We start from the raw sequence: 12515 nt of genomic DNA, 5'->3' as shown, positions 1-12515 counted from the left end.
AATAACCCGGGGGGGGGATAGTGTCTAATAACACCGGGGGGGGGGATAGTGTCTAATAACCCGGGGGGGGGGGGGAGTAGTGTCTAATAACCCCGGGGGGGGGGGATAGTGTCTAATAACCCCGGGGGGGGGGAATAGTGTCTAATAACCCCGGGGGGGGGGGATAGTGTCCTAATAACCCCGGGGGGGGGGGATAGTGTCTAATAACCCCGGGGGGGGGGATAGTGTCTAATAACCCCGGGGGGGGGGATAGTGTCTAATAACCCCGGGGGGGGGGATAGTGTCTAATAACCCCGGGGGGGGGGGATAGTGTCTAATAACCCCGGGGGGGGGGGATAGTGTCTAATAACCCCGGGGGGGGGGATAGTGTCTAATAACCCCGGGGGGGGGGATAGTGTCTAATAACCCCGGGGGGGGGGGATAGTGTCTAATAACCCCGGGGGGGGGGGGATAGTGTCTAATAACCCCGGGGGGGGGGAATAGTGTCTAATAACCCCGGGGGGGGGGATAGTGTCTAATAACCCCGGGGGGGGGGGATAGTGTTTAATAACCCCGGGGGGGGGGATAGTGTCTAATAACCCCGGGGGGGGGGATAGTGTCTAATAACCCCGGGGGGGGGGAATAGTGTCTAATAACCCCGGGGGGGGGGATAGTGTTTAATAACCCCGGGGGGGGGGATAGTGTTTAATAACCCCGGGGGGGGGATAGTGTCTAATAACCCCGGGGGGGGGGGATAGTGTCTAATAACCCCGGGGGGGGGGATAGTGTTTAATAACCCCGGGGGGGGGGATAGTGTTTAATAACCCCGGGGGGGGGGATAGTGTCTAATAACCCGGGGGGGGGGATAGTGTCTAATAACCCCGGGGGGGGGATAGTGTCTAATAACCCCGGGGGGGGGGATAGTGTCGTAATAACCCCGGGGGGGGGGAATAGTGTCTAATAACCCCGGTGGGGGGGATAGTGTCTAATAACCCCGGGGGGGGGAATAGTGTCTAATAACCCCGGGGGGGGGGATAGTGTCTAATAACCCCGGTGGGGGGAATAGTGTCTAATAACCCCGGGGGGGGGGATAGTGTCTAATAACCCCGGGGGGGGGGATAGTGTCTAATAACCCGGGGGGGGGATAGTGTCTAATAACCCCGGGGGGGGGATAGTGTCTAATAACCCCGGGGGGGGGGATAGTGTCTAATAACCCCGGGGGGGGGATAGTGTCTAATAACCCCGGGGGGGGGGATAGTGTCTAATAACCCGGGGGGGGGGGATAGTGTCTAATAACCCCGGGGGGGGGATAGTGTCTAATAACCCCGGGGGGGGGATAGTGTCTAATAACCCCGGGGGGGGGATAGTGTCTAATAACCCCGGGGGGGGGATAGTGTCTAATAACCCCGGGGGGGGGGATAGTGTCTAATAACCCCAGGGGGGAGGGGATAGTGTCTAATAACCCCGGGGGGGGGATAGTGTCTAATAACCCCGGGGGGGGGGGAAAGTGTCTAATAACCCCGGGGGGGGATAGTGTCTAATAACCCGGGGGGGGGGATAGTGTCTAATAACCCCGGGGGGGGGGGATAGTGTCTAATAACCCCGGGGGGGGGGATAGTGTCTAATAACCCCGGGGGGGGGTGATAGTGTCTAATAACCCCGGGGGGGGGGATAGTGTCTAATAACCCCGGGGGGGGGGATAGTGTCTAATAACCCCGGGGGGGGGATAGTGTCTAATAACCCCGGGGGGGGTGGATAGTGTCTAATAACCCCGGGGGGGGGGGGATAGTGTCTAATAACCCCGGGGGGGGGGGATAGTGTCTAATAACCCCGGGGGGGGGGGATAGTGTCTAATAACCCCGGGGGGGGGGATAGTGTCTAATAACCCCGGGGGGGGGGATAGTGTCTAATAACCCGGGGGGGGGGGGATAGTGTCTAATAACCCGGGGGGGGGGGATAGTGTCTAATAACCCGGGGGGGGGGGGGATAGTGTCTAATAACCCCGGGGGGGGGGGGATAGTGTCTAATAACCCCGGGGGGGGGGGATAGTGTCTAATAACCCCGGGGGGGGGGATAGTGTCTAATAACCCGGGGGGGGGGGAATAGTGTCTAATAACCCCGGGGGGGGGGAATAGTGTCTAATAACCCCGGGGGGGGGGATAGTGTCTAATAACCCCGGGGGGGGGGGGATAGTGTCTAATAACCCCGGGGGGGGGGGATAGTGTCTAATAACCCCGGGGGGGGGGGATAGTGTCTAATAACCCGGGGGGGGGGATAGTGTCTAATAACCCGGGGGGGGGGATAGTGTCTAATAACCCCGGGGGGGGGGGGGATAGTGTCTAATAACCCCGGGGGGGGGGGGATAGTGTCTAATAACCCCGGGAGGGGGGATAGTGTCTAATAACCCCGGGGGGGGGGGATAGTGTCTAATAACCCCGGGGGGGGGGATAGTGTCTAATAACCCCGGGGGGGGGGATAGTGTCTAATAACCCCGGGGGGTGGGATAGTGTCTAATAACCCCGGGGGGGGGGGGGATAGTGTCTAATAACCCCGGGGGGGGGGGGGGATAGTGTCTAATAACCCCGGGGGGGGGGGGATAGTGTCTAATAACCCCGGGGGGGGGGGGGATAGTGTCTAATAACCCCGGGGGGGGGGGATAGTGTCTAATAACCCCAGGGGGGGCGGATAGTGTCTAATAACCCCGGGGGGGGGGATAGTGTCTAATAACCCCGGGGGGGGGGGATAGTGTCTAATAACCCCGGGGGGGGGGGGATAGTGTCTAATAACCCGGGGGGGGGGGGATAGTGTCTAATAACCCCGGGGGGGGGGGGATAGTGTCTAATAACCCGGGGGGGGGGGGGATAGTGTCTAATAACCCCGGGGGGGGGGGGATAGTGTCTAATAACCCCAGGGGGGGCGGATAGTGTCTAATAACCCCGGGGGGGGGGGATAGTGTCTAATAACCCCGGGGGGGGGGGGATAGTGTCTAATAACCCCAGGGGGGGGCGATAGTGTCTAATAACCCCGGGGGGGGGGGGATAGTGTCTAATAACCCCGGGGGGGGGGGGATAGTGTCTAATAACCCGGGGGGGGGGATAGTGTCTAATAACCCGGGGGGGGGATAGTGTCTAATAACCCGGGGGGGGGGGGGATAGTGTCTAATAACCCCGGGGGGGGGGATAGTGTCTAATAACCCGGGGGGGGGGGGATAGTGTCTAATAACCCGGGGGGGGGGGGATAGTGTCTAATAACCCGGGGGGGGGGGGGGGATAGTGTCTAATAACCCCGGGGGGGGGGATAGTGTCTAATAACCCCGGGGGGGGGGGGGATAGTGTCTAATAACCCCGGGGGGGGGGGATAGTGTCTAATAACCCGGGGGGGGGATAGTGTCTAATAACCCGGGGGGGGGGATAGTGTCTAATAACCCGGGGGGGGGGGGATAGTGTCTAATAACCCCGGGGGGGGGGGATAGTGTCTAATAACCCCGGGGGGGGGGATAGTGTCTAATAACCCCGGGGGGGGGGGATAGTGTCTAATAACCCGGGGGGGGGGGATAGTGTCTAATAACCCGGGGGGGGGGGATAGTGTCTAATAACCCGGGGGGGGGGGATAGTGTCTAATAACCCGGGGGGGGGGGATAGTGTCTAATAACCCGGGGGGGGGGATAGTGTCTAATAACCCGGGGGGGGGATAGTGTCTAATAACCCGGGGGGGGGGGGATAGTGTCTAATAACCCGGGGGGGGGATAGTGTCTAATAACCCGGGGGGGGGGATAGTGTCTAATAACCCGGTGGGGGGGGGATAGTGTCTAATAACCCCAGGGGGGGGGGATAGTGTCTAATAACCCCGGGGGGGGGGATAGTGTCTAATAACCCCGGGGGGGGGGGATAGTGTCTAATAACCCCAGGGGGGGGGGATAGTGTCTAATAACCCCGGGGGGGGGGATAGTGTCTAATAACCCCGGGGGGGGGGGGGGATAGTGTCTAATAACCCGGGGGGGGGGATAGTGTCTAATAACCCCGGGGGGGGGGGGATAGTGTCTAATAACCCGGGGGGGGAATAGTGTCTAATAACCCCGGGGGGGGGGGATAGTGTCTAATAACCCCGGGGGGGGGGATAGTGTCTAATAACCCCGGCGGGGGGGGGATAGTGTCTAATAACCCCGGGGGGGGGGATAGTGTCTAATAACCCCGGGGGGGGGGAATAGTGTCTAATAACCCCGGGGGGGGGGATAGTGTCTAATAACCCCGGCGGGGGGGTGGGGGATAGTGTCTAATAACCCCGGCGGGGGGGGATAGTGTCTAATAACCCCGGCGGGGGGGGATAGTGTCTAATAACCCCGGCGGGGGGGGATAGTGTCTAATAACCCCGGGGGGGGGGATAGTGTCTAATAACCCCGGGGGGGGGGATAGTGTCTAATAACCCCGGGGGGGGGGGATAGTGTCTAATAATCCCGGGGGGGCGGTGGGGTGGGGGGGCGGTGCTGGGGGTATTTTTCAATAACCCCGGGGGGGGCGGTGAGGTGGGGGGGGGCGGTGCTGGGGGTATTTTTCAATAACCCCGGGGGAGTGTGCAGTTTTGAAGTTTAAAATGGGGGCAGTGTTTATCGGGCCAGTGGTAGTTGATGGGGGAGCAGTGTTTAAAGGGCTGATGGTACTGGCTGTGGGCTCAGTCGCCGTGGTCCTGAGCGCCTGGGCCTCTCCCTCCCCCACCAACAGGAACACTGACCCAGTTAATATAACACTCGCCACTGATTTCATGTGGAACAGATTCTCTGCCAATGAGTTGAGCTGCTCCATTGTTGAAGGATCTCCATCTCAACGGGTGGATTAATTTACAACAGATTGTGTTCATTTCCCCCAGTGGAAAACTGACATTTCGCTGTCTAAAAGTTCATTAATGAGACCTTGACAAGTAACAACTTAATTTCCAAGAATGAAAGTTGTTATAATGTTATCATGCTCGCTGCCCTTTTTTTGCTTGTAAACGGGGAGCAGTGCAGAGAAGGAGATATCTGGGAAGAGGGGGTTCATCGTCTCTCAATTTCCGTCTGTCTCACTGTTGTTGCCGTTAAACAGCAGAAAATATCCCCCCGCCCCCAGGCGCTTGTTCTAAACTAAATAACAGCCTTGCAGTTGTTGGAGTTGAAGGCGGCATCCAGTCCGGTTCAGGTGATTCCATAGACTATATGAGCAGATCTCCAGCTGTTTCAGATCCCATCAGAGCTCAAACACCCATAAGTAACAGATCATGGTTGAACTGGGACAACACTGATCAGGCCTGAACAGACTTTTAAATGGAACATTGAAAACATTATTACTGGGTTCAGATGTATCTAAAATACAAAGATTGATAAGAGTAAATTAGGAGAAACTGATTCCAGTGGCAGAAGGGTTGGTAACCAGAGGACACAGATTTAAGGTAATTGGTAAAAGCACCAGAGGGAAGATGAGGAGAATGTTTTTTACACAGCGAGTTGTTATGCTCTGGACTGCATTGCCTGAAAGGGCGGTGGAAGCAGATTCAATAGTAACTTTCAAAAGGGAATTGGATAAATACTTGAAAAGAAAATTTACAGTGCTCTGGGGAAACAGCAACGGAACAGAAACAATTGGATAGCTCTTTCAAAGAGCCGGCACTGGCACAATGGGCTTATGGCCTCCTTCATTGCTGTATCATTCTATAATTCCATGAAGCCTTGAGTCAGAAATAAACTGTGAATGTTTGGGGATTGCTGTTGTGATGATTGCAGCTTGTTTCAATCTAATTCCCTTGAACTGCAGCTCATGTTCCTCTGAATAGAACATTGGAGAACGAGCAACCAGAGACAGAGACTGATCAGGATCAGGACCTTGAAAAACCTGACACTCTTGGGAAAGGACTTTGTCCCAACAGCTGGTTTCACTTTCGTTATTTGTCCTTCTGTTACAAGTTCTTTACTTACAAAAAGACTTGGATAGAAGCTGAGGTAAGTCCCTGGAGTCTCCATTTTAAGTTATTGGCTTTGTTCCTCAGTGTTTCTAAATATGACCAGACACACAGAATGAAAGAACCTTCTTGTTTATATCTGGACAGTTCTGATTGACTCAGTGCATTCCATCAGTGGGTAACATGGTCTACATTGTATTCTACATTAAACACTGAGGGCACTGAACTGTGACATTGAACCCTACAGACAAGGAGGGTCCCAGGTTCATCCATGGACAGTGATGAGGGTGTTACAACTGGTCTGAGTGTCTCTGGATTAGAAAAGATTAAAATCAGCACGATTCCTTGGTCCTGATCAACATCCAGTGAAACCTTCTGCAAAATGCATTGTGTGGAAGTTTGGTGGGGACAGGATTGGGCTCCAGATCCTGCTCTTCAGATCAAAGATGACAAGGTCCATTTACTGTCAGCCCAATGAAAGGGCAAATAGTGATAAACACCCAACACTGTAACCGTTCAGCTGAGTGTTCAGACATTTTCAAAAGCCTTCAAGATGCATCTAATATTTGGTTAGTCTTTGACTGGAAACGTTTGTTAAAAGGTCGACCCAGGTCACTTTCATTGAATGCTCAGTAATGTCTCCCAGGTCACTTTCATTGGGGCAGTAATGGATTTGTCAAAAGCAAATCGTGTATGACACACTTGATTAAGGTCTTTGATGAAGCATCGGAGAGGGTTAATGAGGGTAGTGCAGTTGATGTTGTGTATATGAACTTACAATAGGTACTTGATAAAGTACAACATGAGAGACTTGTTAGCAAAATTGAATCCCATGGGATTAAAGCGGCAGTGGCAGCATGGATATGAAATTGGCTAAAGGACAGAAAGCAGACAGTAGTGGTGAACCCTCGTTTCTCAGTCTGGAAGGAAACATACAGTGTTGTCCCCCAGGCGAGGAAGATAGCAGCAGACTTCAAGATGACAGACATACAGGTGAAATTGGCAGACACATGGCAGTTGAAATTTATTGAGGCGAAATGTGAAATGATACTTTTTGGAAGGAATAATGAGAGGCAATAAAAACTAAATGGTACGATATTAAATGGGGCGCAGGAACAGACACACAAATCTTTTACAAACACAAATCTTTGAAGTTACCAGGACAAGTTGATAAGACTGTTAAAAAGGCATACGGGCTCCTTAGCTTTAAAAATAGAGACATAGGCCAGAATTTTCCGGGGGGTGGGAAATCTGTCATCCCACTGCAACGTGCCTTTTCCAACGGTGTATCTGTGATCTCAGATTGGACCCGATCCTTAGAGGTGAGCAACCCAATGAAAGCAATTATTGGCTTGTTGACAGACCCTTAATAATGGTTTTAACCTTACCTTTTGGGGGAAAAATTCAGTTGTTTGCGCCACCCGTTAGCGCCTAAAGAGGCCGACAAGTGGGACGCTAACCAACTAGTGCCCGGGAGCAGCGAACCCTGCGCCTCTCCCCATATTGAGCGGACATTTTGCGCCGCGCTAAACCGTAGCGCCCGCTCGCCGGCGCACGCAGATCATGACATCATTTCAGTGTGCAACGCTTTTGGGGCGCCCCGGACCGCAAATTCAGTGGCGCCCCCCTCCGTTCTGCCTGGCGCTAATAAGGACAGCTTACCTGGAACGTTTCCCAGTCGCTGTCGGGCTGGGGGGGCGTTCTTTAAAGGGGACTGGTGTGGTTTAAAAGCGGCAGCCGTTTTTGGACCACAACTTCTTAGAGAGATACAGAGAGTTGCTCAGCTGCAGACGGAGAGCCATTTCAACATTGAACCAGCGCTGGCAGAAGAACTTCAGCCTTCTGACCATCACCTTGCTGTTGGTGAGCATCTGAAACGGCAAAACTTTCTGTGCGCACTTAATATGGGGGCTGCATTGGATGGGAACGTCCTGCTTCTGAACCATCTTGACAGGGCACAGAGACGCAGGGATAGAGGGGCAGGCATGGCCAGACGGAGGAGGGCCAACAGACATCGCCACACGAGACCTTACGCTGCCAGGGTTTTCTGACAGCAATTTTCATATTTGAACATGTCGGAGGAGCAGTGTTTCCGAAGGCTGCGCTTTAATAGGGAGGTGGTGACTGAGCTGTGCCACCTGCTTCAGCCAGATCTGCAGCCTCAGCTAAGGTGCAGGACATCTCTGTCGGTGGCTGTGAAGATCACTGTTGTCCTTAACTTCTATGCAAGCGGCTCCTTTCAGGCCGCAACTGGGGACATAGCCAACATCTCACAGTTCGCGGTGCATTGCTGCATCCGTCAAGTGACTGATGCCCTCTTTAGAAGGAGGCGGCAATACATCTCCTTCCCAATGACCCCGGACAAGCAGAGGGAGCGTGCAGAGGGCTTCGCAAGAATAGCGGACATCCCCATGGTGCAGGGCGCCATTGACTGCACGCATGTGGCTTTACGGGCGCCTGTAGAGAATGCGGAGGAGTTCCGCAACCACAAGGGGTTCCATTAATTGAATGTACAGCTGGTCTGTGATCACCAACAGCTGATCCTCGCTGTGAATGCCCAGTTTCCAGGCAGCAGCCACGACGCCTCCATCTTGCGCCAGACCTCTGTGGCAGACCTTTTCGAGGCCCCGGCTCACCCAGGAGGCTGGCTTCTCGGGGACAAGGGCTATGCTCTGTGCCCGTGGCTGATGACCCCGCTCCGTTCACCTAGCACCCCTGCTGAAGAACGCTACAATGCGAGCCATCAAGCGACTAGGAACATTATTGAGCACACAATCGGCGTGCTGAAGCAACGGTTCCGTTGTCTGGACCATTCCGGAGGTGCGCTTCAGTACTCACCTGAGCGAGCCTCCCACTTCGTGGTTGTGTGTTGCATGCTACATAACCTCGCCATCCTGAGGACCCAGCCAATGCCACCAGACATTGAAGCACCAGTGAAGGAGGAAGAGGAGGAGGAGGAGGAGGAGGAGGACCAAGACGGGAGGGAGGCAGAAACTGGAAGGGCCGTCCGTCAGAGGCTTATCAGAAGTCGCTTCTAGGCCACTCTCAGGGAATGCTTGCTGCCATTCCAAGAGCAGGAATGGAACCGTTCTGATACCCCAAAGCCTGTGAAGGGCAAAATGTATGTAAAGAGCAGACATGGCCATTGTAAATAAAGAAATTTGTTTATTTAACAAAATGTGCTTCCTTCCCGCATGGCAAAGCAATGGCAACCAAAAGCTAAACAAACAGACTACCACATAAGTGCTCGCACACCCGGGAGACTGTCCAAAACATCACTAACATTCAGACCAGCATCCTCGGCCTTGAATTCTACAAATAACAGGTAAGAGCAGCACTTCTACTTTCTCCCCCTCGATGGTGATCTGCTTCGCTTACGAGATTGGCCCCTTCCCTCCCTGCAGCTCCTCCGTAATGGGACCCCAGTGGCTGCAGCAAGGCTGGGGGAGGCCTGCTGACTGTCCGAAAGCGCAGATGCCCCTGAGGGACGGTCTGGAAGATCTCTGGGCTTGGAGGGCCCGGCTGCTGACTGCTCCAACTCTGCATGGGTGGAAGCTGCAGTGGAGACGTGCCAGTGGTGGCATCAGGAATGCTGTCATCCTGAGAGCGGACAGCAGCTCCCTGGTCGGCCGACACACTGGCACTCTGACAGGGCAGCACCGCAGCATGCGCAGCAATCAGCTGGTCCACAGATTGCTGGCCTGCTGTGGTGCTGCAAGGGCCCCGGGTAATCCTGCCCGATCCAGCGAGGGTGGCAGCAGTCAGTGCTCGCGTGGCCTCAATCTGCGTCTGCATGAGACCAGCGAGTGACTGCGTGGCAGCACTCAGCACTTGCGTGGCAGGTGCCAGTGCTTCGGTGAAGCCCTGGACAATCCTTTCCAGTGCTGTCCCGAAGTCCTGCGCACTCCTGGCCTGTGCTGTGCCGAAGTCCTGCGCACTCCTGGCCTGTGCTGTGCCGAAGTCTTGGACACTCCTTGCCAGTGTCTCGATGGATTCAGGCATCCTTGCCACTGCAGCCATGAGCTCTGTGTGCCTCAGCCCAGTCTGGGCGCTCATTTCTGCGAGGGCACGCACCTCTTCTGCGCTCTGTGCAGCAGCACTTGAGGCCCGACTCGCCCTCCGGGGAGACAGCCCCCGAGCTTCCCTACCCCCCTCGCGTTGCTGCAGGCCGCTGGTTCCTGGAGCTGGATCCTCCTCAGAGCATTCCCCCCTGCTCCCCTCCAGGGAAGTAGTCTCCCCAGTCTGCAGAGGGGCTGGCTCACCTGAGGGTGGTTCGGATGGTCCGGCTTCCTCCTGCTCGTCGCCTCCTGAGTCAGTCGCAGTGGCAGCTTGAGGGCCCGGCTCCCGAGCTGGTGATGCAGCATCTGAAAGCAGGGAGGTTAAAGAGTGGCTTTAGCGAAAGGACAGGGTGGCAGCAAGGGATGCATGTGTGCTGCAATGCACTGACTTGGGTCCAGAGTGAAAAGGCATGCTGGTGGGGGGAGCAAGTGGAAGGAGAGAGTTCAAAAAGGTGATGAGCTTACCATCGCTGTGCACAATGGGGTCGGCAGCTCCAGAGGCAACGGGACCACTCATTCGGCTTGCAACGATCTGGTGGACTCGCTCCTCCAGGTCTGTGAGGGTCTGCAGGTGAGGCCGGCCTCCTCCGGTACGAAGCTGTTGCTTGCGGTTACTCACCAGCTTGGCCTGCAAGAGAAAGGACAGGGTGTGATGATACATTATGCTGCCCTGAGCTGACATCACATGCCTCCCATGGTAGAATAGCCCTTACATTATGCACTGAGCTGAATGTGCGTGTGTGTTTCCAGAAAGGGCCATGGGTGCTGGATGACAGCTGGCCATTGGGGCTCTGCGCACCCTCTGGCCATAAAGTGAGGTGCAAATGGAGGGATGAAGATAAATCTGAAAAAGGCACTCACCCTAACGACCCGAGTGAGGTCGTTGAACTTCTTCCTGCATTGCACAGGAGTCCTGGGCACCATGCTGCTGGAGGTGACTCTTTGGGAAACCTCCCTCCAAGCTCTGCGGTATTCGGTCTGATTAGGCCTCCTGCCATTCTCTGGGTACAGCACACCTCGCCGGCGCTCCACTGCGCCAACCAGAGCATCCAATGCCCCCTCGCTGAAGCGCTGCGCTCTCTCCCTGACCCTCTCCATGTCCTTGAAGTTTTGGCCACCACAGGTAGGTTGCCATCGAGTTTGAGGCCTACAAGGCGCAGAGTGTGGCTGCAGATGAGAATCGATCCGCCCCTTTAAGGGCTGACCGGCGCCAGCGTGTCTAGGTCCAATTGATTATTGACAGCACCTGCGCTGCACCCGCCCGCGGGGAAATTGCGTTGCGCCGCCGGGTTAGCGCCTTAAGTCTACCGTGCAGCACCTGATTTAGCGCCGCAATCACCTTCAGGGGTGCTACCACCCAATATCGCTCGAGGTGGCGATCAATCGCGCCTGGCGCTAAACTTTGCGCGCCGCCAGTACTAGCGCCCCAAACGGGGTGATACCGAATTTTTCCCCCTTTAACTTTAACTGCTCACCCATGGGGTTCACACTGCTAACCTGAGGCAGGAGTTGAATGGCCATTGAATCAGCTGATTAGTTGACAGCTTGAAATGTACAATAAAAGCTCCCACCTCACAGCTGTTCACTTTCCAAGCGCAGAAGCTGTTGCTTACTCCATTTGGAAGACAGATTGAGCTTTATGCAGGCTGCAAGTGTTTGGAGCAAACTCTCCATCCAGTGTCACCTCATTGGAACGATCTCTCTCAACAGTGGCAGATTGCTTCTGTGATCTTAACTTCAGCTGCCATCTATTCCATCAGCATGGGTACCATTTATACTGTTTCACCTTGGTCCTCAGAATCTGACCACGATGAGCCTCAACACCAGCAGCAACAACAACACCACCAACCCTTCTCCTCAATGCCCAGAGGGCTGCACCACGCCGGAGGCAATACCCCCAGCATAGGGTATACAGGCAGAGGATGAGCTTCCTCAACATGGCTGAGCAGCAGTGCCAAAGGAGGCTCCGGCTATCGCGACAGGTCGTCACAGACATTTGCACATTGCTTGAGCAAGACCTGCAGCACAGAGGAGCGGGTGGACACACCTTGCCAGTGGCTGTCAAAGTCACCAGTGCCCTCAACTTCTTCGCATCAGGCTCCTTCCAGGGATCTGCAGCAGACATTTGCAGCATCTTGCTGCCCACAGATGCATCACACAGATCACCGATACCCTGTTTGACAAGTCAGACAATTATATCAACTTTGCCACTGATGAAGCCAGTGTTACTGAGCAGGTACTCAGCTTTGTCGCTCTGGCTGGCTTCCCACGGTGTGCAGGGCGTCATTGACTGCACACGTGACCATCAGGGCGCCCCATCATAACCCAGGAGTCTTTGTAAACCGCAAGGGCTTCCACTCCCTCAATTTGTCTGCACTGGCAGGGAAGAGGACCTCCCTGCATGCTCAGACTCCCTCCACAAGCACATGGAGGGAGTCATCGGAGAATCTGGGTGCAGCCCGCTGCCTCTGGGACCTCATCTGTGTTCATCTTCAATGCACCAAAGGGAGAAAGCGAGCGCCCACACTCCTAGATGAACCTTCAAATGCA

General features: G+C 55.0%; 1 protein-coding gene across 1 annotated transcript in view; it reads left to right on the top strand.

Moving 5' to 3' along the window:
* LOC147105788 (lectin-like) overlaps positions 1-12515 on the top strand; it is a 74825-nt gene that overhangs the window by 41664 nt on the left and 20646 nt on the right. The window contains exon 2 of the mRNA XM_086010538.1: positions 5763-5947. Within this exon, the coding sequence (XP_085866664.1) occupies positions 5763-5947 (185 nt within the window). The remainder of the gene's footprint in view (positions 1-5762; positions 5948-12515) is intronic.

This window comes from Somniosus microcephalus, chromosome 17 (assembly GCF_052327205.1).
Source record: "Somniosus microcephalus isolate GS21.2 chromosome 17, FLI_Smic_1.0, whole genome shotgun sequence".
In the NCBI taxonomy this organism is placed as follows: Eukaryota; Metazoa; Chordata; class Chondrichthyes; order Squaliformes; family Somniosidae; genus Somniosus; species Somniosus microcephalus.
The sequence above is the reverse complement of the archived record's forward strand: the minus strand, read 5'-3'. Positions and strand labels throughout refer to the sequence as shown.